Below are 27,081 nucleotides of genomic sequence, written 5' to 3'. Positions count from 1 at the left end.
AGTTGAGGTTCATCATTTTCATTCAAGGCAACAGATTAAGCCAAATATTAAGTCACAGCATGGGAGCGTATAAATATTTCTCAATTAAAACTCAGAAGACCATGCTACTGTATCAGCATTAAAAAAAAATGCGTTGATGTGAAAAAATTGAAGAGACAGATGCTTGTTTGACAAGATACCAGACTCCTAGTCTACATCTTTTCCCTTCCAAGTTGTGTTTTTCCATCAATCAAAATCCAAGTGCTGTCGAGACTAGCGAGCCATGCCTCTGTTATTGATGAGATTTAGTCTTTTTCTGATGGTTTACAGGGGATGTCTTTACACGTCTCTGGTGTTCTCGCTACATAAATACAAATGTCAAATAAATATTTCTAGAACTTCACCAAATGTTGGGAGAAGATGATTTTAGGTGTTGTATCTAAATGCACACTGTATATGAAGGAATCAAGTTTTACACTCTACATCCTCGATCTCTCTCTCTCTGTGTGTGTGTGTGTGTGTGTGTGTGTGTGTGTGTGTGTGTGTGTGTGTGTGTGTGTGTGTGTGTGTGTGTGTGTGTGTGTGTGTGTGTGTGTGTGTGTTTATATGCCAGGTCGCAATTGTAAATGAGAACTTGTTCTCGACTTGCCTACCTGGTTAAATAAAGGTGAAATAAAAAAATAAAATAAAAAATATATATAACAATGCTATAACAATGTTACACATTAGATAACGTTGTGGGAAATATCCATCAATGCACAATAATCTGAAAGATTACAAAGTGTCCCCTTTGTTAAAAACAAGTAACTCTATCCATGATGAGGTGTTAAAACGTCATGAATGGGCTAATGCCCAGCAGGTTCTTAGGTGATGTCTCTTTAAGAACTGTACCCTCTGCGGAAACAATTGTACAACCCCCAACAAGTCATTGAATCTGTCAATCACCGGTCGGCGCTCTTTGATGTTGGGAGTCCTCGCCTTGTCTTGAGCTCAAATGCACTATTTGTTGCTGCCTGGCTGCATTACATTCAACGTGCAGGGCCGCTCCACAGCAGAGCAACTTTTGTTGAGTTTTATACTTTGGCCGTATCTGAGTGCAACAAACTTGGGAGGTTTAGGTTAATAGAAAGTTTCGGGGTTTTTTTTTCTATAAGGAGCGCACCGCTGATTAGGCTAGGACAATATTTTGTTATTTTCAAAGCAACATGCCTCAGCTCAGCAGCGGCGGAGGAGATGATCTCGGAGCGAACGATGAAATGATATCCTTTAAGGATGAAGGCGATCAAGATGAGAAAATTCAAGAAAACGCTTTCACAGAAAGGGACTTAGCTGACCTCAAGTCGTCTCTGGTGAATGAATCCGAGACGAATCAAAGTCCGAACGCAGCGGTAGGTACAAGAGAGATAGTTCTTATGCGCTGTTGGTAAGGTTGAAAGCGGTTGTTTAAGGGGTCTTGGTATGAAACTTTTGTCGCCTGGCCTGTTCAAAGTTATTCTCAGGTTACTAATCTATGTCTACTGTCATTGCTTTGGACACTTTCAGGCGGTCAGACGGGGACAGCAAAACGAACACAGAGGTTATCAAGAGAAACACCGGGAGCATCTCGACGGCGGTAAGAACTAACGTTAATAACAAACTCGCATGTTTCCAGACAGCAGCTGAAGTAGCCAAATTGCATCGCAGTGAGTGAAATACGTTCCCTGGGATTTCTGACAATATTGTGTGACCATGCATTAATTCCCTGGGCTACATGGGTTATGACATGTTAATAATGTTTCAAGTAACTTCATTCTGAAAGACCTAACTAAAACCAAAAGCATAATGTAGCCATAAGCTTTACGTTAGGTTTATTTCTTGCCAATTCTGTCAAAAACACAAATACATTTTTTGGGCTGTGCTGTGAACCTCAGGGCAGGTAAGTTAAACGATATTTAACGTTTATAAGGAGCTCTAGTTCAGTAGAAATGTTTGAATGTGATAAATCACCAAGATGTGTCCACTCATGCAATTACCTAAAAGGGAGTTGAAAAAAATATTCTGTGGATCAATTACCTTCTTTTTGGACAGCCTGTAAAGATGCATCACACATTTTGTTAGCATCAACAGTCAAGACTTGAGAGATCAGTGGTTAGCCCACTGTGGTGTGTGACGAACAACAACAACAACAAGGGATGGTGGTTTGTCTGTTTTTGTGATGCAAGATTAGGGCTGTCACTTTGTCACACAAATATGTGACAGTAGTATAAACAAGTCTGTAACCTAGAATCTGTCAAAGAACTCTCGGTCATTATTTGTTGAAAATACTTTAGCTTATTATACCAATTTTAACTACAGTAGGCAACAACAACAAAAATGAAAGTCATTCGGAAGGTAAGTGAACATGAGAAAACATGTTATCTCACATTTTTTTGTTGTTGTTGGTCTCACTCCACAGTTTCCAAACATCAAGATGGAGGAATGTACAAAACAGCGTATCCGGGGTACCCGTTTCTCATGCTGCCTGACCCATACATCCCCAACGGATCCATGTCCCCATCTGTAAGTCCACATCACGTTACCTTCCACATCACAATGTCGAGTTCATCACTCTGTTTCATTATTATGGATTGTTATTCCAGGTCAGGTGCACGATCAGTTAAACGTCTATACCTGAAAGTCAAATTGCGAGGGCAACAAACTATAAGGGAATGAGAAAGTCTGGAAAAAAAGGGATTCAAAGCCACGTGTACTCCAGTAGATTTTGATTTCTGTACTGCCATGGTATTACTCTGATATGAAGTATACATCCGCACCCTCATGCAAGTTTGAGTATGGCCTGAATCAGTAGATCAGAAAACAAAGCTTATTTTGCGCACACTTTTATATGTTTTCTGTGTATTCGTATCTTATAACATTAAAGGGAACTATGCATCTTTGATGAGGTGAAGAACATTCTGTTAAATCTGCGAAAACAGAAGAACAAAAACGCTCATATTAGGCATGGCGTTTCTTTTTTTATTTGTTTTAAGCATACTTTTCGTTCTTCTTTTCGGCTCATAACGTTACTTTCATCAACACTCCAAGGGTTCTAAAAGAAACGCTCGCACAATCAGAAGCTCAAGTTTAAACGGGTTTGGATATGAGGCCTAGTCATGTTGCCACTCAAATGACCAAAAAGTATCAAGTGTGTGTTTTGTGTCTGTGTGTGTGTGTGAGACACCTAATTGTATACAGACCAAAAACAGTCTTCCATTTGTTAGGCCCCACGTAGTGGCTTTATATGCCTCTAAAATGCATCAGACATTTATAAAAATAATGAACACATTTTATTGAGACGTTCTAAAGCTGTCATTACAAAGTAAACACAATACTCTGAATTATTTTCAGTGTTACGCCCAGAAGCGAATGTGTCGCTACCTCTTTCTTCTTATAAATCAATTCCCCCGTTTTATCCTTAAATGCCCCGCAGTGCAAAGCACATAGGTTCTAAAGATTGTTTTGGGAATAAAGGGCACTTTCTTCCTTGTGTGTGTATGTGTCTCCACGGCTCCACACAATGCTCACTTGTTGCTTCCCTTGTAATTACCCAGCAGCAATAGCAGTACTGTAGCTGCAGATCTATCTAACTGCCACTTCTATCTATCTACCTGCCACTTCAAAAGGAAGGGAGGATGGTGTAGATGGTGATTATTGCATGGGACATGGCAGTGGGGCGTGAGGGGAAACAGGGCTGTGAATCCCCTTCTGTTTGGCCTACCAGTTCTGATGTTTACGTTGAACAAGGTGATGCCTGTCTTCACCTCGCCTCACCCAGAGGCAGGCACTCTGCTTCTATCTCAGCTCAGGCGCTCTATCACCTCATTGTTTTAGCTGGGTTCATTTTGTCGTTTTTTTGACTTGGTTGATGCCTATCTTTGTTATTTGTTTTGGTAGCAATTTGTGAATTTTCCTCACGGGAAACTATGAAAGAAATATTCTCTTTTTTTCCCATTTATTCTTGTCTGTTGAACTTTTGTTTAGGCATGTCAAATGACCTTGTTAAAACTCTAGTCTATCCACAGGGTAACAATTCATTTTGTTAAAATATATAAGACTATTATAAGACTAGTATTCGACTATTGAAAGGAGAATTTGAATCCATTTTGTTACAAAATATGTACATTTCTTCAATTAGTTGAAATGCCTCACGAAACAGATTGTCTAATTAGCTGATTCTTCACCCCAGACAGTTGAATCGCACCCCTTATTGTTTTAGAATTAATGTTATGAACTGTTCAAAAGAAATTCACAAAAATCTATTCTCTTTACGGAAATCATTTTACAATGTCTGAAAAGAAAACACAAGGATGGAAAGCGTGTTCATTCTAAGCCGAACGGGTCCTAATACAATTATTACAGCGTTGTTTCATGGGACATGCCAGGGAATTATGTTCTGGCTGTAACATTAATGTAGATGTCAGTTGTCCTTCCAGATACAGTGTCAAAAGAAGGCGATTTGAGACAATCCCAGATGCTTCACTAGATTTCCCTAGCTTTTCTGTGAACAAAGCCTCCTCCTGAGTGTGTAGCGGTGACGCGAGAAGGGTCAGGGTGTGTGTAATGCTGTGGATTACCAGAAGACATTGTTTCATTTGAGGGGATCAGTAGAAGAGGGTCGTTTGAAGGAGCCAAACCCCTGCGGAGGAAGGGTTCTAAATGAGAGCCACCAGAATACACTCCTCCTGATCTGTCTATGTCTCTCCTCCCTCTCTCCCTCTCCGAGGTATCCTCGCCACAATGCACTCCTCCTCATCTCCCCATCCGTCTCTCTCAGCCCATCGTCTCGCTCTTCGAATCTCCTTTGCGATCACCCCTCTCCTTCTCTTCCTTACCTTCTGTCTCGCTTCCACAAATACACTTGTTTTCTCTCCCCTCTTCTTCATTCCCTCTCCTCTTCTCCTTCTGCTCTCTATCCTCTTTCCTCTTTACTCCCCGTGTCACTCTCCTCTTTATCTCCCCTCCTCTTTCCTCTCCCTCTCTATCTCCTCCCTTTCTCTCCCTCTTCTCTCTGATGGCCTTGCATCCCAGCGGGTGGTGAGGCCCCGGGTGGAGGATGTTTGCGGTGGGCTGTGCTCATGGAGGGCTAGAATGTCAGGACAATCATCAGAGCCCAGAGAGCCTGTGATGTGGAAGATGTGGTTCACCGTGTGGATCACAGGCGCTAACATGTCTAGCGGACAGACTGGGGTGGCTGTAAATCATATCCCACTTACCCCTGTTCAATTAGAACGTAACGAACAGATCATCGCGGACGTGTTCACATGGTTTCTTCAATGTAATGAATCTTGAGCAAGTGAACATTATTAAAAGGCCAGCTCGTTGTTTAAAATATTTTAAAGTGAATTTTCACAAATACTCTTAACTGAGCTTTTTGGTGTTCCGCTTAAATTCCGTCAGTCAACTTTTTGAGTGTCGTCATACAGGAAACAGGATACAATCTTAAAAAAAAAAAAAAAACTTTACCAGTTCAGCCCTCCCTCTCCGTATCTCTCCCTCTTTCTGTCTGTGGGTGTGCCTCTGCATTGCTTCTGTGCTGAACTATCTGTGCCTTAAGTGTTAGTCCTTCCCCAGATCAAGGGATTCATTACAAGCAAAGCCCAGGATCGCACGTCCCCAGATCACACATCCTTGTCTGGCATTGTGAAGTGCTGTTTACACTGGCTTGTTCAACTAGCCCCTAGTCCCTAGGTAAACAATAGCAGAACACTGATTTAGGCCCTGTAATCCCTGCATACAAGCCCATGGGCTGGGGCTCTGTGCCTCTGACTGACAACGATAAGAAACTGTGGTGCTGGATTATGCTCCGCTAAAGAAAAGCAGCTTTTCCCGGCCCTCTTGCGCGTGTGCGTGAGTGTGCGTGTGTGCGTGCGAAAAAACTCCTTGGAAATGTTTGACTGCCCCAAAACGGCTCCTTATTATGTAATTTAACATTATAAGCATGAGATTATTGAAATGAACAAGGATGATGGTGGCGGTCTGGCAGAGTAGCCGAATGAAAATCAAATCAAATCTAACTTTATTTGTCACATGCGCCGAATACAGCAAGTGTAGACCTTACCGTGAAATGCTTCCTTACAAGCCCATAACCGACAATGCGGCTCCAATAGATGTATGGACCGCAGTAGAACATTCAGAGAAAGCCGTGTCAGTCAGAGAATGTTTAGGACAGCAGGAAATGACAGAGAGGCTGCAGATTTAAATACAAATGATGATAAGGGGCCCTCATCCTCAGCTCTTTGAAGTGGTTGGCTATAAAGAAGCCTCAAGAGAAAATGTGTACAAGCCTATTTTAAGAGGCGGAAACATTTAGAAAATATAAGGAACCTGTTGAATCCCCTGAGGCGTTTATAGCTGTAATTATTAATGCACTTATTTCCTTGTTCCTCCCCACCCCAATTTTGAGTTCATTAAAGAGCTCTCCTGAAAGGTGGATGTTCCAGCATCTGCTGCTCTTTCATAGTCTTTGACTCAAAATCACAGTTTCAATGACTAACATGTTTTATAACTCCGCCGCTTTTCTTTACAAGAGTGCTACTCACGAATCTGAGAGAGTCTCCATTGGAAGTGAGCGTCTCTAATAAACCCTCCTCTTTAGTCTACTAGAGGCTTCCGACCACGAGCTGCTCGCCGCTCGGTCCTTCTTTGGGTCCCTGTTTGTATTTGTCTGCGAGGTCTTTACAGTTGGGGTGTTTGTGGGGGGGGGGTGAAGAGATGTTGCACCCAGGTGACTCACTGGCTGACGGGAGCAAACCAAACGGAGGCTCAATTGCTGTTGTTGACAGCCCAGATGCTCAGGAGGATGATTATCACACAGGCCGGCACAGCACAGGGGGGTTTAAATAGAACGGCTTCCTTCCTAGTCTCCACCTTGCAAGCAGGACTAAATATAGGCCTCGGGAACATGCGGTAACCTGCTTTGTGCACCTTTGATGTATAATTATCGAATCGTTGACTTTTCCAAATTCCGATCCGGGGCTGAGGTACCCCGTGTTACTAGGACACTGTAGTTGTAGACAGGTTCATATTGCTTCCTGTTGACCTACCTGAAAGTAAATGACAAGGGTGTCTGATAGGTCGCTCGAAGGTTAATGGTCATGTGACATATGGGAAGCTGGTTTTGTATCATTTCGTGTTACTGTACTTCATAGTGCCGTTACATGGCACTTTCATACAGCATCACCTTCCCCAGATGAATCATATTTTAAGTATATACACACAGCCTGTACTTTTTCATCAAAAGAGAGAGAGAAAAATCCCCCGGCTTATATAACCATAACTTTTGATTCTTGATGTCAGAGGGTGGTATCACTTTGATGTTTCAGGATGATGTTTCTGAAAAAGAGGGATTGCCGGGGAGGAAAAGCAAGAGGAAAGAAGATGAAGGTGGCAGAACAAAACATGCCTTTGAGTTGGCCCGAGCTCTGTGCTATAGGGGACTGGAGATATAACAATTAAGGTAGATAGCTAGATAGGGAGGAGACGGTTCGGGTCTGGGACTCTATGGAGCTGCGGTGTCCAGGCTAGGGACACTGTAACCTGGGTAGAGTGAGTGACAGTCTCCTGGGCCACTTGGCCGATTGTCTCCGTTTTAATGGCCTGCCTTCCTGGGCCACAGCTGTCTCATTTTCACCCTGTTGTGTCTGTGTCCCTGGCCAATTGGTATTTGTCAGGCTGGGGGTGAGAACTCAGCAGCGTGTCCCACCACTGGTGGAGGGCCAGGGGGAGATGGAGGAGGGTGGTGCCTAGGTGGGGGTGGTGGTGGGAAGCTAGGCCATGGAGGGAGGGGTGGAGGAGGTCAACCCTCCGGTGGTGTGAAGTTCAGGCAGGTTACCATTGTTTTCCTGGGCGCTAGCTAGTAGAACACGAATGACTGAGGCCTCCATTGTGAATGAAGCCGTTGTTTTTGGCCCGTCCACTGTGATGTCATCTCATCTACAGCATCTGGGCCTGGGTTAAGATAGGAAATCAGTCTTCTATTTTTCCAACTATGAAATACCAGTGTGTTGGGTGATGGGTAGTGTCTGTTCACAAAGCCTGTTTGAGAGAGAGAGAGAGAGAGAGAGTTGTTATTGTGGGGTTTCTTGTCTTCTCTCAATCAATCACATTTATTTATAAAGCCCTTTTCACATCAGCAGTGCAGAAACCCAGCCTAAAACCCCAAAGATCAAGCAATGCAGATGTAAAATCACAGTGGCTAGGAAAAACTCCCTAGAAAGGCAGGAACCTAAGAAGAAACCTAGAGAGGAACCTGGCTCTGAGGGGTGGCCAGTCCCCTTCTCTCTTGTTGACAGGCATTTTATAGATGGGTGGCTGAATGGTTTCTGCATGGCCCTAGATGACACGTTGCCATGTGCTCTCTCTTTTATCTGGCTCTGTAAGGAACTTTACGACCCGTTTGCGCTTCTGAGTCTTCTGTCTTGCATCCAAACTACCATGTGTGCTCAGAGAAGGGTGGGAGCTTTCATCTTGATGTGCTTTGTTTTGTGCGGGGCCTGCTTGGGTGGAATCCCCCCCCCCGTCACATGAAAACTGTGTCCGTTATTACTATTGCCCTAATCCCTGTCATTTCACAGAAGGTTCATAGCATCACACAGTGAAGCATGTAACTGAATGCTGCTCGATGTTTCGTCTGAATAGGTCGGGAAGGAAGTCGTAGTGGGTTGAGCTGTGATGGACACACACGCAATAGTGTGTTGTTGCTTCTACCCAATGTGGATGAGGCGTGTTATAAAATTGTGTGTCATGGACGTCCTTCACAGTATTACAATTATGTGTTTGGGTGTAGGGCCTATCTTATTCTAAATTGTTGTAGTTATAACAAGTGACAAGAAATGCATATATTACATAAATTAATTCTGTCACATGATTATGAATCACTGTAAATTATTGCAAGCTGTTTTGGTGCCTTTCAAGAGGCCACACAGGAACTCAGCCCTCTGTCACAGGTTGTTCTGCCCACTTCTGCTGTGGTCATGTGACGTGCGTCCCCTGCTGGGACAGGCCCAGCCGTGGCGGAGCATAGCGGCAGAACCACACAGCAGCAGCAGCAGGAGAGAACCAGACCAGAGCTGAGCGGTGGTGGTGGGTGTGTGAGGCTGTGGGTGGAGCTGCTGGTAGATGGCTATCAGATGGGGTAGGATTAGGTCACTGTGATCGCACCCATGTGTGCCTGCCCCATGTGGCTGGGGTGGCTCCACCGGGTCTGGGGCTGGGCACCGTCTCACTTAGGGTGCGGGGCCCGGCCTGGTGGATGGGTGGAGGAAGGGGAGCTGGGCAGTGCTGGTGGGCCGTGGCTTGACCCCAGCAGAGGGAGGTTCAGCCCAAGCCCTTTGCTGCATCCCAAATGGGCTATATAGGGAACAGGGTGGGCGTTTGGGACACACACCTTGTCTCAGAGCTGCGCTGGGTAGCTGCACTGGCATTGGAAGTTGAGAAATGGAATGGTCTACTTTCAAAGTTACATGTTGAACTGTATTGTGTTGAAGGGGAGGTGGGAAGTGGAATCTGTGGTGGATTTCTTGGGTTCAGCCTCGCCATCAAAGAAAGAATAGGCATGTTAGAGTATGTATTAGTAGCATCGAATCAGATCAACTCTAATCACGTTTTATTTGTCACATGCGCTGAATACAACAGGTGTAGTAGACCTTACAGTGAAATGCTTACTTACAAGCCCTTTTAACCAACAATGCAGTCATAAGAAAAATAAGTATTAATAAAAAAATAGATAACTAAAAAATAAAAAATAAACATAACAAATAATTAAAGAGCAGCAGTAAAATAACAGTAGCGAGGCTATATACAGGGGGTACCGATACAGAGTCAATGTGCGGGGACACCGGTAATATGTACATGTAGGTCGAGTTAAAGTGACTATGCGTAGATAATAAACGTTGTAATAATAAAAGTAGCAGCAGCGTAAAAGAGGGGAGGGGGACAATGCAAATAGTCTGGGTAGCCATTTGATTAGCTGTTCAGGAGTCTTATGGCTTGGGGCTAGAAGCTGTTAATAAGAAGCCTTTTGGACCTAGACTTGGCGCTCAGGTACCGCTTGCTGTGCGGTAGCAGAGAGAACAGTCTATGACAAGGGTGGCTGAAGTCCTTGACAATTTTTCGGGACTTCCTGTGACACCGCCTGGTATAGAGGTCCTGGATGGCAGGAAGCTTGGCCCCAGTGATGTACTGGGCCGTACGCACTACCCTCTGTAGTGCCTTGTGGTCTGAGGCCGGGCAGTGATGAGACGAGTCAGGATGCTCTCGGATGGTGCAGCTGTAGAACGTTTTGAGGATCTGAGGACCCATGCCAAATGTTTTCAGTCTCCTGTGGGGGAATAGGCTTTGTCTTGCCCTCTTCACGACTGTCTTGGTGTGTTTGGACCATGATAGTTTGTTGGTGATGTGGACACCAAGGAACTTGAAGCTCTCAACCTGCTCCATTACAGCCCCGTCGATGAGAATGGGGGCGTGCTCTGTCCTCTGTTTTCTGTAGTCCACAATCATCTCCTTTGTCTTGATCACATTGAGGGAGAGGTTGTTATCGTGGCACCACACGGCCGGGTCTCTGATCTCCTCCCTATAGGCTGTCTCGGTCGGTAGTCATTTAGGCAGGTTACCTTAGTGTTCTTGGGCACAGAAACTATGGTAGTTTGCTTGAAACATGTAGGTATTACAGACTCAGTCAGGGACAGGTTGAAAATGTCAGTGTAGACACTTGCCAGTTGGTCAGCGCATGCTCGGAGTACATGTCCTGGTAATCCATCAGGCCCTGGAGCCTTGTGAATGTTGATCTGTTTAAAGGTCTTACTCACATAGGCTGCAGAGAGCGTGATCACACAGTCGTCTGGAACAGCTGATGCTCTCATGCATGCTTCAGTGTTTTTTGCCTTGAACCGAGCATAGGAGTAATTTAGCTCTTCTGATAGGCTCGTGTCACTGGTCAGCTCACGGCTATGCTTCCCTTTGTAGTCTGTAATAGCTTGCAAGCCCTGCCACATCCGATGAGCGTCGGAGCCGGTGTAGTACGATTCAATCTTAGTCCTGTTTTGATGCTTTGCCTGTTTGATGGTTCGTCGGAAGGCATAGCGCGATTTCTTGTAAGCTTCCGGGTTAGAGTCCCGCTACCTTTTAGCTCAGTGTGGATGTTGCCTGTAATCCATGGCTTCTGGTTGGGGTATGTACGTACAGTCACTGTGGGGACGACGTCATCATTGCACTTATTGATGAAGCCAATGACTGATGTGGTGTACTCCTCAATGCCATCAGAAGAATCCCGGAACATAGTCCAGTCCTGTAGTTTAACATCTGCTTCATCTGACCATTTCTTTATTGACCAAGTCACTGGTGCTTCCTGCTTCAGTTTTTGCTTGTAAACAGGAATCAGAAGGATATAATTATGGTCAGATTTGCCAAATGGAGGGCGAGGGAGAGCTTTGTATGCATCTCTGTGTGTGAAGTAAAGGTGGTCTAGAGTTTTTTTCCTCTGGTTGCACATTTAACATGCTGGTAGAAATTAGGTAAAACGGATTTATGTTTCCCTGCTTTAATGTCCCCGGCCACTAGGAGCACCGCCTCTGGATGAGCGTTTTCCTGTTTGCTTATGGCCGTATACAGCTCATTGAGTGCGGTGGTAAATAGACAGCTACGAAGAATATAGATGAAAACTCTCTTAATAAATAGTGTGGTCTACAGCTTATCATGAGATACTCTACCTCAGGCGAGCAAAACCTCTAGACTATTAGATTTCGTGCACCAGCTGTTGTTTACAAATATATACAGACCGCCACCCCTTTTCTTACCTGAGGCGGCTGTTCTATCTTGCCGATGCAGCGTAAAACATGTTATTCATGTCGTCGTTCAGCCACGACTCGGTGAAACATAAGATATTACAGTTTTTAATGTCCCGTTGGTAGGATATTCGTGATCGTAGTTTGTCTATTTTATTATCCAATGATTGTACGTTGGCTAAGAGTACTGATGGAAGAGGCAGATTACCCACTCGCCATCGGATCCTTACAAGGCTCCTCGATTACTCCCTCTCTTTCTCATGCCAATCACGGGGATGTGGGCCTTGTCGGGTGTCTGAAGTAAATCCTTCGTGTCCGACTCGTTAAAGGGAAGAAAAAAAATATTCTTCCAGTATGAGGTGAATAATCCATGTCCTGATATCTAGAAGCTCTTTTCGGTCATAAGAGACGGTGGCAGAAACATTTATATACAAAATAAGTTACACATAATGCGAAAAAACACACACATAGCACAATTGGTTGGGAGACCATAAAACGGCAGCCATCTCCTCTGGCGCCATTGTACTAAAGCCATAAGGCCATATGTTTGTGCTTGGCTATGTGTGGGTTCTGGTCGAGAGCAGGCTGGGGACAGTCGGCCCCATACTTACCAACATTAAAATAACTTTATTTGAAAGGTATTTTAGATTCATTTTCATTGAATTATAAACGTTTTCGTGTTTGGAAGAGCATGTGACTGCCCTGTAAATCTTATGGAACAAAATCCCAAAGAGAGAGAAAGAGTAAAAGATTCCACTCCCGTGCAGACAGACAGGCAGAACATTTTGCCCATTTTCCAACTCCAATCACAACATGGAGTCTTGTTGTTCTTCATGGATGGAATTCATTTGTTTGTTTATTTTTCCATCATTGACTCCAAAGGGGAACTCAGCCAGTCTTTGTTCAACATTAAGAGCAATGCCCCCTAACATTTTCTTCTCTAACGATCTGATATCCATTACCATGTTCATTTCAAACCGTTTTTTTTTGTCATCACAGTGTTTCTGAAACAATGTGTAGTTCGGCAATGAAGACTATGAAATTAGTGACTGGCTGGATTGTTAGACGGTGGTTTGTTTGAAGCGTTGAGCTGTATCATTCCCGTAGGTCTCGGTCTCAGACATTCCCTGAAAAGTAAGCTGATATGTTTTGTCAGAGCCGATTCCTCGTGTGTGTACTCATCCCTGAGAAAGAGGCCCTGAGATAATGACACACTGCCTACTACAGGCAGGGAGGGCTCCCCAAACACACATAGCTGTAAAAAAAAGCAGGTGTGTGAAAGAGAAAGAGAGAGAGAAATAAAGAGATAAATTACGTAACCAAGTTCATTTCTACTCTTTTATTTTTCTTAGATGGGAAAGCACACATGGCCCCATAAATAATGTGAATATATGCAAATTGGCCCATAGCTCCACCTACACAACAGCATAGGCCGAGGACTATGCATCCTTTAAGCATGGTTCATAAAGACATTGGCAAGTCAAATTCAAGGTCTTTCAGGGACCTTTTCAAGCACTGCATTGTCATTTTCAAGGATGTCAATGTTATACAATTGTATAATTTATATAATTGTACATATAGGGCCTTATACCCCCCCAAAAACAAAATGCATGCAAAAAGTGTCAACAAAAAAAGTAGGCCATTACCACTTTAAGAAAAACATTTTTGGGGGGGCCTTGCCAGTACATTGCTATTCAAATTACATTCTAAAACATGTGAAGACTAAATAGTTTGGATGCATGGAGATTCTTCTGCCTATGTGGCCGACACGGGGTCACATAATAAAGCTGTGAATAGCGGCAGCATTCATCTCACCATTTGAATCTCACCATCGCTGTTTTTATAATGAGAAAGTGTCCAAAAGAAAAAAACGGGTTCTTTTTTTAATGGAATGATTCGTATGGAAAGCCAAGTTGAAGCCAACAGATGTCCTCATAAAAGGCGCTGCATGGTCAATCCGACATCTGCATTGGCCCGTACAGTATTTCCTTGGATGCGGCCTCCGCAGAAGTCAAGAGCATTCTGGGAGCTGTCATAAGCATCCAATAAATTGGTCTGGTCCGCCCCACTCATAGGGATTCAGGGCTGATCTCTACACCAAATCAACATGCGAATTCTATTGAATTTAGCTATGGTCCCCCTTATATCATAATGTAACGACATAAACAAAAATTGTAGATTATTATCAATGACAGTGTAGGAAATCTTCACTGTTGCCCTAGTACATAGAAAGACCCACATAGTAGACTAACAGTGAAATGCTTACTTACGGGCCCCTCAGAGAGAGAAAAGTTGAAATAACAGACAAATAATAACACGAGTGAGTGAGTAGGCGGGTGTGGTGGTAATTACCGACGCTGTACCCCAGCGTTGTGAGTGACGATGTAAAAGCCATTTCATCTCAAGAGCCCGAGCCTCTGTTGCTCCTCAGAACTCCACAAGTTAAACAAGAGGCATCCCAGTTCCGCCAAGCTGCTCGCTGCCTTTCAAATGTTATGGAATGTGGTTCTCTCTGTGGTTTTCCCCCTATGATCGTCTGGAGCCAACTGGAAACCATTTCACGTCTTAAAATAGGGCTTTGCTTTTGGGATAGAGAGCAAGGTCTTTGTAGATATCAAACAAGCTGTGGCGGGTAGGAGAATGGAAAAAAAAGAAAATCTTGCTTCAAAAAATAGCATCAAGATTTTTAATGGTGGACATGAAAGTTATTAACGTAAACGCTCCCCCCATTTCAGCTGGAACCGCAGCGCTCTGTGCCGCGGAGCTGTGCTTTTAGTGCCTGAGCTTAAAGGGAGGTTGAAACTGTGTAGTGGATACAGAAGGGACGCATCCCAATTGGCACCCTATTCCCTACACAGAGCGCCACTTTTGACCAGAGGTTCTGGTCAAAAGTGGCGCATTGTGTAGGGAATAGGGTGCCAATTGGGATACACGCTGTGTGCTGTGGATACAGAGGGAGACCCTTTCTGCCTCAGAAGTGATGACGCCTGTTTGAAGTCTCTCCCACCCACCTCTGTCACACCTAGGCTTGTTGCAGTCTGAGTTAAGAAACGTTTTGGTTCACTGTTAGGCTGTGAGACCTAGTTCATGTGCAGGTTTCATAGCATGAAAGTGTGTGTGCTTGTGTTCACATGTGGTATATGTGTGTGTGCATGTGTTCATTTGGGTGGGTGGGTGGGTGGGTGGGTGGGTGGATGTGTGTGTGTGTGTGTTCATTTGGGTGTGTGTGGGCGTGTGTGTGTATGTATGCGTGTGTGTGTGTTTGTGGGTGTACGTTCATTTTGGTGTGTGTGTGTGTTTGTGTGTGCGTGCATGTGTGTGTGTGTGGGCGTGCATGTGTGCATGAGTATGTGCATAGGCATTGCGGTGGCTGGGTTTCTGACATGCATCCTGTATATCAAGGCCAAGTCGAAGAGCTTGTGTGAATACATTGATGGTGATGTGTAGTGTGGTTAGACACCTTGCCTCCTCTTTGTGTTAGTGTGTGCGTGTGTGTGCGTGAACGTATATTCATGTATGCGGGGAAACATGCAACATAGACAGTGAGAGGGGTAGGATAGGTAGGGACCGTGTAAAACAAGCCTCTTTCTCCTCTCTCTCATTAACTTATCTGATTTATAGAAGGGGAGAGAGAGAGAGAGAGAGAGAGAGAGAACACAGTGATAGCGGAAGGGAGTTAGAAGTAAACATTGAGAAGCAGGTAACCGCGTATGCACCTGGTATACCTCACCGCAAACGACTTCAAACAGTCAGAGGCACCTTCGCAGCACCTTAACCATTTCACAGCCATCCACGGCAGGCAGCATTCAAGGAACAGCGCCAACAATGAACGCCTCGATGCCTTAATCAGTTAAGGCAGGGCCTCAGCAAAACTTCCTTGTCAGACACTCCCTAACTAACTATCCGACAGGCCTATACACAGCCCAGCCCTACACAGTCCAGCCCTACACAGCCAAGCCCTACACAGCCAAGCGCTACACAGTCCAGCCCTACACAGCCCAGCCCAAAGGAGTCCAGCCCTACACAGTCCAGACCTACACAGTTCAGCCCTACACGGTCCAACCCAGCTCTACACAGCCCAACCCTACACAGTCCAGCCCTACACAGTCCAGCCCTACAAATTACAGCCCTATATAGTCCAGGCCTGCACAGTCCAGCGATACACAGTACAGTGCACAGACCAGCCCTGCACAGTCCAGACCAGCCCTGCACAGCCCAGACCTAACAGTCCAGCGCTGCACATTCCAGCCCTGCACAGTCCAGCCCTGCACAGCCCAGACCTAAAAAGTCTAGCCCTGCACAGCCCAGCGCTGCACATTCTAGCCCTGCACAGTCCAGCCCTGCACAGTCCAGCCCTGCACAGTCCAGCCCTACACAGTCCAGACCTGCACAGCTCAGCGCTACACAGTCCAGCCCTGCATAGTCCAGACCTACACAGCCCAGCCCTATACAGTCCAAACGTACACAGTCCAGCCCTGCACAGTTCAGACCTACACAGTCCAGCCCTGCATAGTCCAGCCCTGCACAGTCCAGACCTGTACAGTCCAGACCTGCACAGTCCAGACCTGCACAGTCCAGACCTACACAGTCCAGCCCTGCACAGTCCAGCCCTACACAGTCCATCCAGCCCTACACAGTCCAGCCCCCAGTCCAGCCCACAGTCCAGCCCTACACAGCCCCAAGCCCTACACAGCCCAGCGCTACACAGTCCAGCCCTGCACAGTCCAGACCTGTACAGTCCAGACCTGCACAGTCCAGACCTGCACAGTCCAGACCTACACAGTCCAGACCTGCACAGTCCAGACCTACACAGTCCAGCCCTGCACAGTCCAGCCCTACACAGTCCATCCAGCCCTACACAGCCCAGCCCTACACAGTCCAGCCCTACACAGCCAAGCCCTACACAGCCAAGCGCTACACAGTCCAGCCCTACACAGCCCAGCCCAAAGGAGTCCAGCCCTACACAGTCCAGACCTACACAGTTCAGCCCTACACAGTCCAACCCAGCCCTACACAGCCCAACCCTACACAGTCCAGCCCTACACAGTCCAGCCCTACAAATTACAGCCCTATATAGTCCAGGCCTGCACAGTCCAGCGATACACAGTACAGCCCTGCACAGACCAGCCCTGCACAGTCCAGACCTACACAGTCCAGCCCTGCACAGCCCAGACCTAAAAAGTCCAGCGCTGCACATTCCAGCCCTGCACAGTCCAGCCCTGCACAGTCCAGACCTACAGCCCAGCTGCACATTCTAGCCCTACACAGTCCAGCCCTCCATAGTCCAGCCCTGCACAGTCCACAGCCCAGACCCCAGCTCATACAGTCATAGTCCAACCCTACACAGCCCAGCCCTATACACAGTCAGTCCAGCCCTGCACAGTTCAGACCTACACAGTCCAGCCCTGCATAGTCCAGACCTACACAGTCCAGACCTACACAGTCCAGCCCTACACAGTCCAGCCCTGCATAGTCCAGTTCTACACAGCCCAGCCCGACACAGTCCAGCCCTACACAGTCCAGCCCTACACAGCCCAGCCCTACACAGTCCAGCCCTACACAGTCCAGCCCCTACAGCCCAGTCCAGCCCTGCAGTCCAGACCTGCACAGTCCAGACAGCCCTACACAGTCCAGCCCTACACAGTCCAGCCCTGCATAGTCCAGCCACAGCCCAGCCCCCAGTCCAGCCCTGCACAGTCCAGCCCTACACAGCCCAGCCCTACACAGTCCAGCCCTACACAGTCCAGCCCTGCAAATTACAGCCCTGGAGAGTCCAGCCCTGTATAGTCCAGCCCTGCACAGCCCAGCGCTGCACAGTCCAGCCCTGCACAGTCCAGACCTACACAGTCAAGCCCTGCACAGTCCAGCCCGGCACAGCCCAGCCCAGCCTACACAGTCCAGCCCTGCATAGTCCAGACCTACACACCCCAGCCCTATACAGTCCAGACATACACAGTCCAGCCCTGCATAGTCCAGACCTACACAGTCCAGCCCTACACAGTCCAGCCCTGCACAGTCCAGCCCTGCATAGTCCAGACCTACACAGTCCAGACCTACACAGTCCAGCCCTACACAGTCCAGACCTACACAGTCCAGCCCTGCACAGTCCAGCCCTGCACAGTCCAGACCTACACATTCCAGACCTACACAGTCCAGACCTGCATAGTCCATACACAGCCCAGCCCTACACAGTCCAGCCCTACACAGCCCAGCCCTATACAGTCCAGCCCTATACAGTCCAGCCCTACACAGTCCAGCCCTGCAAATTACAGCCCTGGAGAGTCCAGCCCTGTATAGTCCAGCCCTGCACAGCCCAGCGCTGCACAGTCCAGCCCTGCACAGTCCAGACCTACACAGTCCAGCCCTGCACAGTCCAGCCCTGCACAGCCCAGCGCTACACAGTCCAGTCCTGCACAGTCCAGCTCTACACAGCACCGCCCTACACAGTACAGTCTTACACAGCCCAGCCCTACACAGTCCAGCCCTAAGGAGTCCAGCCCTACACAGTCCAGCCCTGCATAGTCCAGACCTACACAGTCCAGCCCTACACAGTCCAGCACTGCACAGTCCAGACCTACACAGTCCAGCCCTGCACAGTCCAGACCTACACAGTCCAGACCTACACAGTCCAGCCCTGCACAGTCCAGCCCTGCACAGTCCAGCCCTCCAGCACAGTCCAGCCCTACACAGTCCAGCCCCCCTACACAGTCCAGCCCTGCACAGTCCAGCCCTACACAGTCCAGCCCAGCCCGACACAGCCCAGCCCTACACAGTCCAGCCCTACACAGTCCAGCCCTACACAGTACAGCCCTACACAGTCCAGCCCCAAAGTACATAGTCCAGCCCTGCACAGTCCAGCCCTGCACAGTCCAGCCCTGCACAGTCCAGCCCTACACAGTCCAGCCCTGCACAGTCCAGCCCTGCACAGCCCAGCGCTACACAGTCCAGTCCTGCACAGTCCAGCTCTACACAGCACAGCCCTACACAGTACAGTCTTACACACAGCCCCCAGCCCTACACAGTCCAGCCCTAAGGAGTCCATCCCTACACAGTCCAGCCCTCCACACAGCCCAGCCCTACACAGTCCAGCCCTGCACAGTCCAGCCCTGCACAGTCCAGCCCTACACAGTCCAGACCTACACAGTCCAGCCCTGCAGCCCTACACAGTCCAGCCCTACACAGCCCAGCCCAGTCCAGCCCTGCACAGTCCAGCCCTACACAGTCCAGCCCCCTCCACACAGCCCAGCCCTACACAGTCAGACCCACAGCCCCCTACACACAGTCCAGCCCTGCACAGTCCAGCCCCCTCCAGACCACAGTCCAGCCCTGCACAGTCCAGACCTACACAGTCCAGCCCTACACAGTCCAGCCCTACACAGTCCAGCCAGCCCTACACAGCCCAGCCCTACACAGTCCCAGCCCTACACAGTCCAGCCCAGACACAGCCCAGCCCTACACAGTCCAACCCTACACAGTCCAGCCCTGCAAATTACAGCCCTGGAGAGTCCAGCCCTGTCCATAGTCCAGCCCTGCACAGCCCAGCACAGTCCAGTCCTGCACAGTCCAGCCCTGCACAGTCCAGCCCTACACAGTCCAGCCCTGCACAGCCCAGTCACAGTCCAGCCCTGCACAGCCCAGCCCTACACAGTCTAGACCTACACAGCCCAGCCCTACAGCCCTACACAGTCCAGACCTACACAGCCCAGACCTACACAGCCCAGCCCTACACAGTCCAGACCTACAAAGTCCAACCCTGCAAAGTCCAGACCTACAGAGCCCAGCCCTACACAGTCCAGCCCTACACAGTCCAGCCTAAGGAGTCTAGCCCTACACACAGCCCAGCCCTACACAGCACAGCCCTACACATTCCAGTCTAGCCCTACACAGTCCAGCCCTACACAGCCCAGCTCTACACAGCACAGCCCTAAGGAGTCTAGCCCGACACAGTTTAGCCCTACACAGTCCAGCCCTAAGGAGTCCAGCCCTAAGGAGTCCATCCCTACACAGTCCAGCCCTACACAGCCCAGCCCTACACAGTCCAGCCCTACACAGCCCAGGAGCCCTGCACAGCCCAGCCCTACACAGTCCAGTCCTGCACAGTCCAGCCCTACACAGTCCTCCAGCCCCCTACACAGTCCACAGCCCAGCCATACACAGCCCAGCCCTGCACAGCCCAGCCCTACGCACACAGCCCAGCCCTACACAGTCCAGTCCTGCACAGCCCAGCCATACACAGTCAGTCACAGCCCTACACAGCCCTGCACTGCCCAGCCCTACACAGCCCAGCCCTGCACAGCCCAGCCCTCCAGTCCACAATCCAGTCCTGCACATCCCAGCCATACACAGTCCAGCCCGACAAAGCCCAGCCATACACAGCCCAGCCTGACACAGCCCTGCACAGCCCAGCCCTACACAGCCCTGCACAGCCCAGCCATACACAGTCCAGCCCTGTACAGCCCAGCCCTACACAGTCCAGTCCTGCACAGTCCAGCCCCACAGTCCAGTCCTACAGCCCAGCCCCAGCCCTACACAGCCCAGCCCTACACAGTCCAGCCCTACACAGTCCAGACCTACACAGTCCAGCCCTACACAGTGCACAGCCCAGACCTACAGAGCCCAGTCCTACACAGTCCAGCCCTACACAGTCCAGCCCTACACAGTCCAGACCTACACACCCCAGCCATAAACAGTCCAGCCCTGCACAGTCCAGACCTACACAGTCCAGCCCTGCACAGTCCAGCCTAAGGATTCCAGCCCTACACAGCCCTACACAGTCCAGTCCAGCCCTACACAGCCCAGCCCTACACAGCACAGCCCTACACAGTCCAGACCTAAGGTCCAGTCCAGCCCTAAGCCCTACACAGTCCAGTCCAGCCCTACACAGTACAGAGCCCAGCCCTACACAGTCCAGCCCCAGTCCAGCCTAAGGGTCAGGTAGCCCAGCCCTACACAGCACAGTCCATCCCTACACAGTCCAGACCTACAAGGCCCAGCTAGCCTGACACAGTCCAGCCCTACACAGTCCAGTCCTGCACAGCCCAGCCCTACACAGTCCAGCCCCTGCAGTCCAGCCCAGCCATACACAGTCCAGCCAGTCCAGACAGCCCCAGCCATGACACAGCCCAGCCCAGCCCTGCACAGCCCAGCCCTACACAGCCCTGCACAGCCCAGTCCAGCCCTACACAGCCCTGCACAGCCCAGCCATACACAGTCCAGCCCTGTACAGCCCAGCCCTACACAGTCCAGTCCTGCACAGTCCAGCCCTACACAGTCCAGTCCTGCAGTCCAGCCCAGCCATACACAGTCCAGCCCTACACAGTACAGCCCTACATAGTCCAGTCCTGCACAGTCCAGCCCTACACAGTCCAGTCCTGCACAGCCCAGCCCAGCCATACACAGTCCAGCCCTGCACAGTCCAGCCCTACACACCTACACAGCCCAGCCATACACAGTCCAGCCCTGCACAGCCCAGCCCCAGCCCTACACAGTCCAGCCCTACACAGTCCAGCCCTACCAGCCCACCTACACAGCCCAGCCATACACAGTCCAGCCCTACACAGTCCAGCCCTACACAGCCCAGCCTTACGCCTCTCTCTGGCCACTCACACTCTCTCATACATCAAACATTTGTGTCAGAATATTTTGTCTCCGTCTTTTTCCTATCCAAAGATGAAATAAGAAGGTTTAGTCCGTGGATTTAACTGATGTTAACTGAGGTAGCAGCAGAGTGAAGAGATGAGAAAACAGTCCTTGCCTTAATTGTCTAAGAAAAGTGAGGAGAGAGGAAACCCTAACTTAATTAGGTCTATAATCAATAGCCTAACTGTTAAATGTGCCTGGCTTTGAAAATCATCCATATATATATCTAAGTATGTGGACAGCCCTTCAAATGAGTGGATTTGGCTATTTTAGCCACACCATTGCTGACAGGTGTATCAAATCCCACAGCCATGCAATCTCTATAGCTTGCAACACTTACTGCTGGTTGCAACACTCACTACCGAATTCCAAACTGACTCTGGAAGCAACGTTAGCAAAATAACTTTTCGTCGGGAGCATCATGAAATGGGTTTCCATGGCCGAGCAGTCGGACACAAGCCTGAGTTCACCATGCGCAATGCCAAGTGTTGGCTGGAGTGATGTAAAGCTCACCGCCATTGAACTGGAGCAGTGGAAACACGTTATCTAGAGTGTTGAATCACGCTTCGCCATCTGGCTGCTAAATGACAGAAATGTCATCAAACAGTGTGCTTAAAGCATCAGACAAGCTCAGTGAATATTGTTGATTTCATAAAAAACATTTATGTTTGTCCAAAGAACAGATAGCCCTAATATACACAGGGTAGCAGTACAGAGTCGATGTGCAGGGGCTCCTCGCACTCTACCTCTTTCTCTGCCTCTTTAGTTTACATGGTTGCCACCATTTCCTCGATGTCTTCTTCCTCCTTCAGAGTAGTACATCAGCTGTACCTTCTTCGGTGTCTTTCCAGGGGTACGAGGTAATTGAGTTAGATATGTACATATAACTAGGAATAAAGACACTCGGAAACAGGATAGATAATTAACAGTAGCAGCAGCGTATGTGATGAGTCAAAAAAAGTTAGTGAAAAGGGGTCAATGCAGATAGTTAAATAGTTAGCCAAATAGCTACCCGGACTAAGTATTTAGCAGTCATATGGCTTGGGATTAGAAGCTGTTCAAGGTCCTGTTGGTTCCAGACTTTGTTAATCGGCACTGCTTGCCATGCGGTAGCAGGGAGAACAGTCTACTACTTGGTGGCTGGAGTCTTTGACAATTTTTTGTGCCTTCCTTTGACACCGCCTGGTATAGAAGTCTTGGATGAAAGCGAGGGCCCATGCAAAATATTTTCAACCTCTTGAGGGGGAAGAGGCGTTGTCTTGGCCTCTTCACAACTGTGCTGGTGTTTGTGGACCAAGATAGATTCTTAGTGATGCGGACACCGATGAACTTGAAGCACTCAACTCGCTCCACTACAGCCCCGTCGATGTAAATGGGGGTGTGCTCGGCCCTCTGTTTCCTATAGTCCACGATCAACTCTTTTGTCTTGCTGAAGTTGAGGGAGTGGTTGTTGTCAAGTCCAATCCAATGTATTTAGAAAACCCTTTTAACATCAGCAGATGTCACAAAGTGCTTACACATAAATCCAGCCCCAAACCCCAAAACAGCAAACTATGCAGATGTAGAATCACACTGCCAGGTCTCCTGACCTCCTCTGTGTAGGCCGTCTCATCGTCGTCGGTGAACAGGCCAACCACCGTTGTGTTGTCGGCCAACTTAATAATAGTGTTGGAGTCGTACTTGGCCACGCAGTCGTGGGTGAACAGGGAGTACAGGAGGGGACTAAGCACGCACCCCTGCAGGGCCCCTACCCTCACCTGGGGGCGGCCCATCAGGAAGTCCAGGATCCAGTTGAAGTGGGAGGAGTTTAGTCCCAGGGTCCTTAGCTTAGTGATGTGCTTGGAGGGGACTATGGTGTTGAACACTGAGCTGTAGTCTATAAACAGCATTCTCACATAGGTGATCCTCTTGTCCAAGTGAGCAGTGTAGAGTGCAATACAGAGTTGCTTCGTCTGTGGTTCTGTTGGGGCGGTATGCGAATTGGAGTGGATCCAGGATGTCTGGGATGATGATATTGATGTATTAGTATTGAGACATGGCCAGCCTTTCAAAGCATTTCATGGCTACAGAAGTGAGTGCTATGGGGCAATAGTCATTTAGACAGGTCACCTTGACGTTCTTGGGCACAGCGTCTATTTTGGTCTGCTTGAAACATGTTAAAGACACGACGGATGTTTAAAACGCACTGGGAGAGCGTGTTTACAGTGTCTTAGCTGTCACTGATCTGTCATTGATCCACTGATATTCATCTGTGAATCCCCCCCCAGTTTCTAAATCAGTGAGGATCCTCAGCAGCGTCTCTCTCTGAGGAGCAGCAGATGCCCTGGTGACTAAGAGAAAGAGCACTCTGTTGTGTTCCTGGAGGCTTCGGCCGCTCACTGCAGTTGGTTGTCTTTTCTGAATGGGAGCACAGACAGTGAACGGTCTTTATCAAGTCAAACTGACTGGGAGCACAGAAGTCAGCTGCGTCCCAAATGGCAACCTATTCCCCACATAGGGTGCCATTTGGGATGCACTGACGACTCCCCAGCGTTTTACGCTCCCACTTGGTTCATCTCCTTTCCAGAACGTGTCCAACCCGGGAGATTTACAGCAGCTAGTCGTATTAGAATGAAATCATTGTGACTGGGGACCCAGAGCCCCCTCTCTGCGGTCCAAGTCTCAAAGGGACGCCATCGTCTTCCTCCTCCTCCCATCCATCCTGGGGGGGGTGTAGAAAGAGGGCTCCAAGTTAATGTGTCGAATTAGACGTTACCACTTTGTCTTCATTAAAAGCAGAGAGCTATCCCAGCTCAAGTAGATTTCCCTCCTCATTAATTCAAGCCAACCCAGGGAATACTGTTTTCAATTATACATTCATTAACAAAACATTATGTCAATGTGATACATTTTTGATGAGGGGAAACAAGGGAGATGACTGTTGATGTTTTTTAGGTTCATTTTACCACAGGGAAGGAAGAAAGTCCCCGGAAGTCCCTTATGCCCGTAGTACGCTCTGCTTCTAATGCAAAGTTTAGAAGTGGATATGATATGTATAGGGTGCGTAATGTTATTTAACTTAAGTGATATAATAAGCTCATGTTCATTATTAGCCATTAAACAGCCTGATATCTTTTGTAGTGTTTGTTTCAGGGCTTATTTTCTTCGATCCTGGGTTAGTTCTTTCGCCACCTCACCAGAGAGAGCTGCCTTCGAGGGAATTGCTTGGGCGACATGGAGGAGGGCACAATCAAAGTCATGCCGTCAAACACAGTACGTTTCAAACGGTTTGAGATGGATGAGAAAATATTGCAAGACTCACTGATGCACGGCTGCTGTGTAACAGTATTGTGCGGAATGTGCACGCAGCATAGGGCTGCGTCCCAAATGGCACCCTATTCCATATCTGGTGCACTACTTTTTTGACCAGGGCCCCATAGGGTGCCATTTAGGACATGGGCAATGTCCTTCCTGCTAGCTACCATGTGATGACGTGCATGAAGGATTTTCCTCTATAGGACGTGTTTTTATGTGATCGTGATCTCTGGTCTTTGTATTGCCCAGTTACCTTTCGAATGTACAGAATACTGCGCCTGTCTAGGCGTTGCGGATTGGAAGTTGTGTTAAGATTCCGTCTAGATGGTTTTGCCTGCAGCTTGTCTGTGTGCCTCGCTCGTCTCATCGTTTACAGTGGTGTGAGGTTAAACCTGTTGTGGTTCACCATGGAAAATAAAGGGTCTGTCACTGTGTGTCAGACCCTTTGTGTCACTGTGTGACAAGTGAGTAACACAAACACAGCAGTTCGTTGACCGGGCACAGTGCGCCGGAAACCTTTCAACGGTCCGATCCGCTCTTGGCCTCAGCCCTTGCTACTGCGGCTGTCACAAATGGGGAAAAATGTGCAAATACCTATTTTATTTGACATTGACAGGTGGCTATGTTATTTTGAACCCGGTTGTCAGGTACTTTATCCTATCTTCGACCTTGCTCTTTGTTGTACGTCCATCCCACCTGTGGCCCCTCAGCTCTGAATGGAGAAGTGAGTTAAATGCAGTGCATAAAAAAATGCTCCCTTCCCCAGAAGGGACAGCGCTAACTCCATGTATAAGAAGGTAACAATGTCAGATGTTAGCATTGTGTGCTGTGGTCATGGTTTGTTTTGTTTTGCAGCAGTGGGGGGTCTTCAGTTGCGTAATGGATCAGGTGATGTGAGTGAGTGAGTGATGGGTCTGTGTCAGCAGTCAGCACCATCCCCACTCCCCAGCAGCCTTCCCTCCCAGCATATCCCAGCTCCCAGGCGCAGTAGCAGGGAGGGAAGCCTGCCTGGAAGGAGTGGGCTCGGCCGGCGCTGTAAAGGCAAACACACCCGTCTTTTCCATGTTGCTATAGGAGCGTGATGAAACAAGGCCGATGGACTTATCTCGGCTGCATCTGAGGACCACACTGTGGCCTTAAAGCTGACAAGCTGCTCCTGGTTAGCGTCTTGGCTCCGATGAGCCCCGCGCTAGAAGACGAGAGTCAGGGAGCAATTATGGGATGCAGCAGAGGCAGGGAGGCAGTGCTGAAGGTCCCAGGCAGGGAGGCAGCGCTGCAGGTCCCAGGCAGGGAGGCAGTGCTGCAGGTCCCAGGCAGGAAGGCAGCGCTGAAGGTCCCAGGCAGGGAGGCAGTGCTGCAGGTCCCAGGCAGGGAGGCTTTGCTGCAGGTCCCAGGCAGGGAGGCAGTGCTGCAGGTCCCAGGCAGGGAGGCAGCGCTGCAGGTCCCAGGCAGGGGGAGGCAGTGCTGCAGGTCCCAGGCAGGGAGGCAGTGCTGCAGGTCCCAGGCAGGGAGGCAGCGCTGCAGGTGCTGCAGGTCCCAGGCAGGAGGCAGTGCTGCAGGTCCCAGGCAGGCAGGGAGGTCCCAGGCAGGGAGGCGCTGCAGGTCCCAGGCAGGGAGGCAGCGCTGCAGGTCCCAGGCAGGGAGGCAGCGCTGCAGGTCCCAGGCAGGTCCCAGGGGAGGCAGTGCTGCAGGTCCCAGGCAGGGAGGCAGTGCTGCAGGTCCCAGGCAGGGAGGCAGCGCTGCAGGTCCCAGGCAGGGAGGCAGCGCTGCAGGTCCCAGGCAGGGAGGCAGTGCTGCAGGTCCCAGGCAGGGAGGCAGTGCTGCAGGTCCCAGGCAGGGAGGCAGCGCTGCAGGTCCCAGGCAGGGAGGCAGCCCTGCAGGTCCCAGGCAGGGAGGCAGCGCTGCAGGTCCCAGGCAGGGAGGCAGCGCTGCAGGTCCCAGGCAGGGAGGCAGCCCTGCAGGTCCCAGGCAGGGAGGCAGCCCTGCAGGTCCCAGGCAGGGAGGCAGCGCTGCAGGTCCCAGGCAGGGAGGCAGTGCTGCAGGTCCCAGGCAGGGAGGCAGTGCTGCAGGTCCCAGGGGCAGCGCTGCAGGTCCCAGGCAGGGAGGCAGTGCTGCAGGTCCCAGGCAGGGAGGCAGCGCTGCAGGTCCCAGGCAGGGAGGAGGCAGGTGCTGCAGGTCCCAGGCAGGGAGGCAGTGCTGCAGGTCCCAGGCAGGGAGGCAGTGCTGCAGGTCCCAGGCAGGGAGGCAGTGCTGCAGGTCCCAGGCAGGGAGGCAGCGCTGCAGGTCCCAGGCAGGGAGGCAGCGCTGCAGGTCCCAGGCAGGGAGGCAGCGCTGCAGGTCCCAGGCAGGGAGGCAGCGCTGCAGGTCCCAG

At 49.4% G+C, this 27,081-nt stretch overlaps 1 protein-coding gene across 12 annotated transcripts in view; it reads left to right on the top strand.

Annotated features, from left to right (window-relative positions):
* The first annotated feature begins 926 nt into the window (after positions 1–926).
* LOC112258094 (transcription factor 7-like 2) overlaps positions 927–27,081 on the top strand; it is a 72,198-nt gene continuing 46,043 nt past the window's right edge. For 4 of the 12 annotated variants that reach the window (XM_042327021.1, XM_042327025.1, XM_042327027.1 and 1 more), the window contains exons 1-3: positions 930–1,367; positions 1,522–1,591; positions 2,414–2,517. In XM_042327021.1, the coding sequence (XP_042182955.1) occupies positions 1,185–1,367; positions 1,522–1,591; positions 2,414–2,517 (357 nt within the window). In that variant the 5' untranslated portion in view covers positions 930–1,184. Of the gene's footprint in view, positions 1,368–1,521; positions 1,592–2,413; positions 2,518–27,081 lie in introns of all 12 variants that reach the window. The other 8 variants (XM_042327020.1, XM_042327022.1, XM_042327023.1 and 5 more) reach the window with 5 other exon arrangements.

The sequence above is a fragment of the Oncorhynchus tshawytscha genome, linkage group LG09 (genome assembly GCF_018296145.1).
Source record: "Oncorhynchus tshawytscha isolate Ot180627B linkage group LG09, Otsh_v2.0, whole genome shotgun sequence".
NCBI lineage: Eukaryota > Metazoa > Chordata > Actinopteri > Salmoniformes > Salmonidae > Oncorhynchus > Oncorhynchus tshawytscha.
The sequence above is the reverse complement of the archived record's forward strand: the minus strand, read 5'-3'. Positions and strand labels throughout refer to the sequence as shown.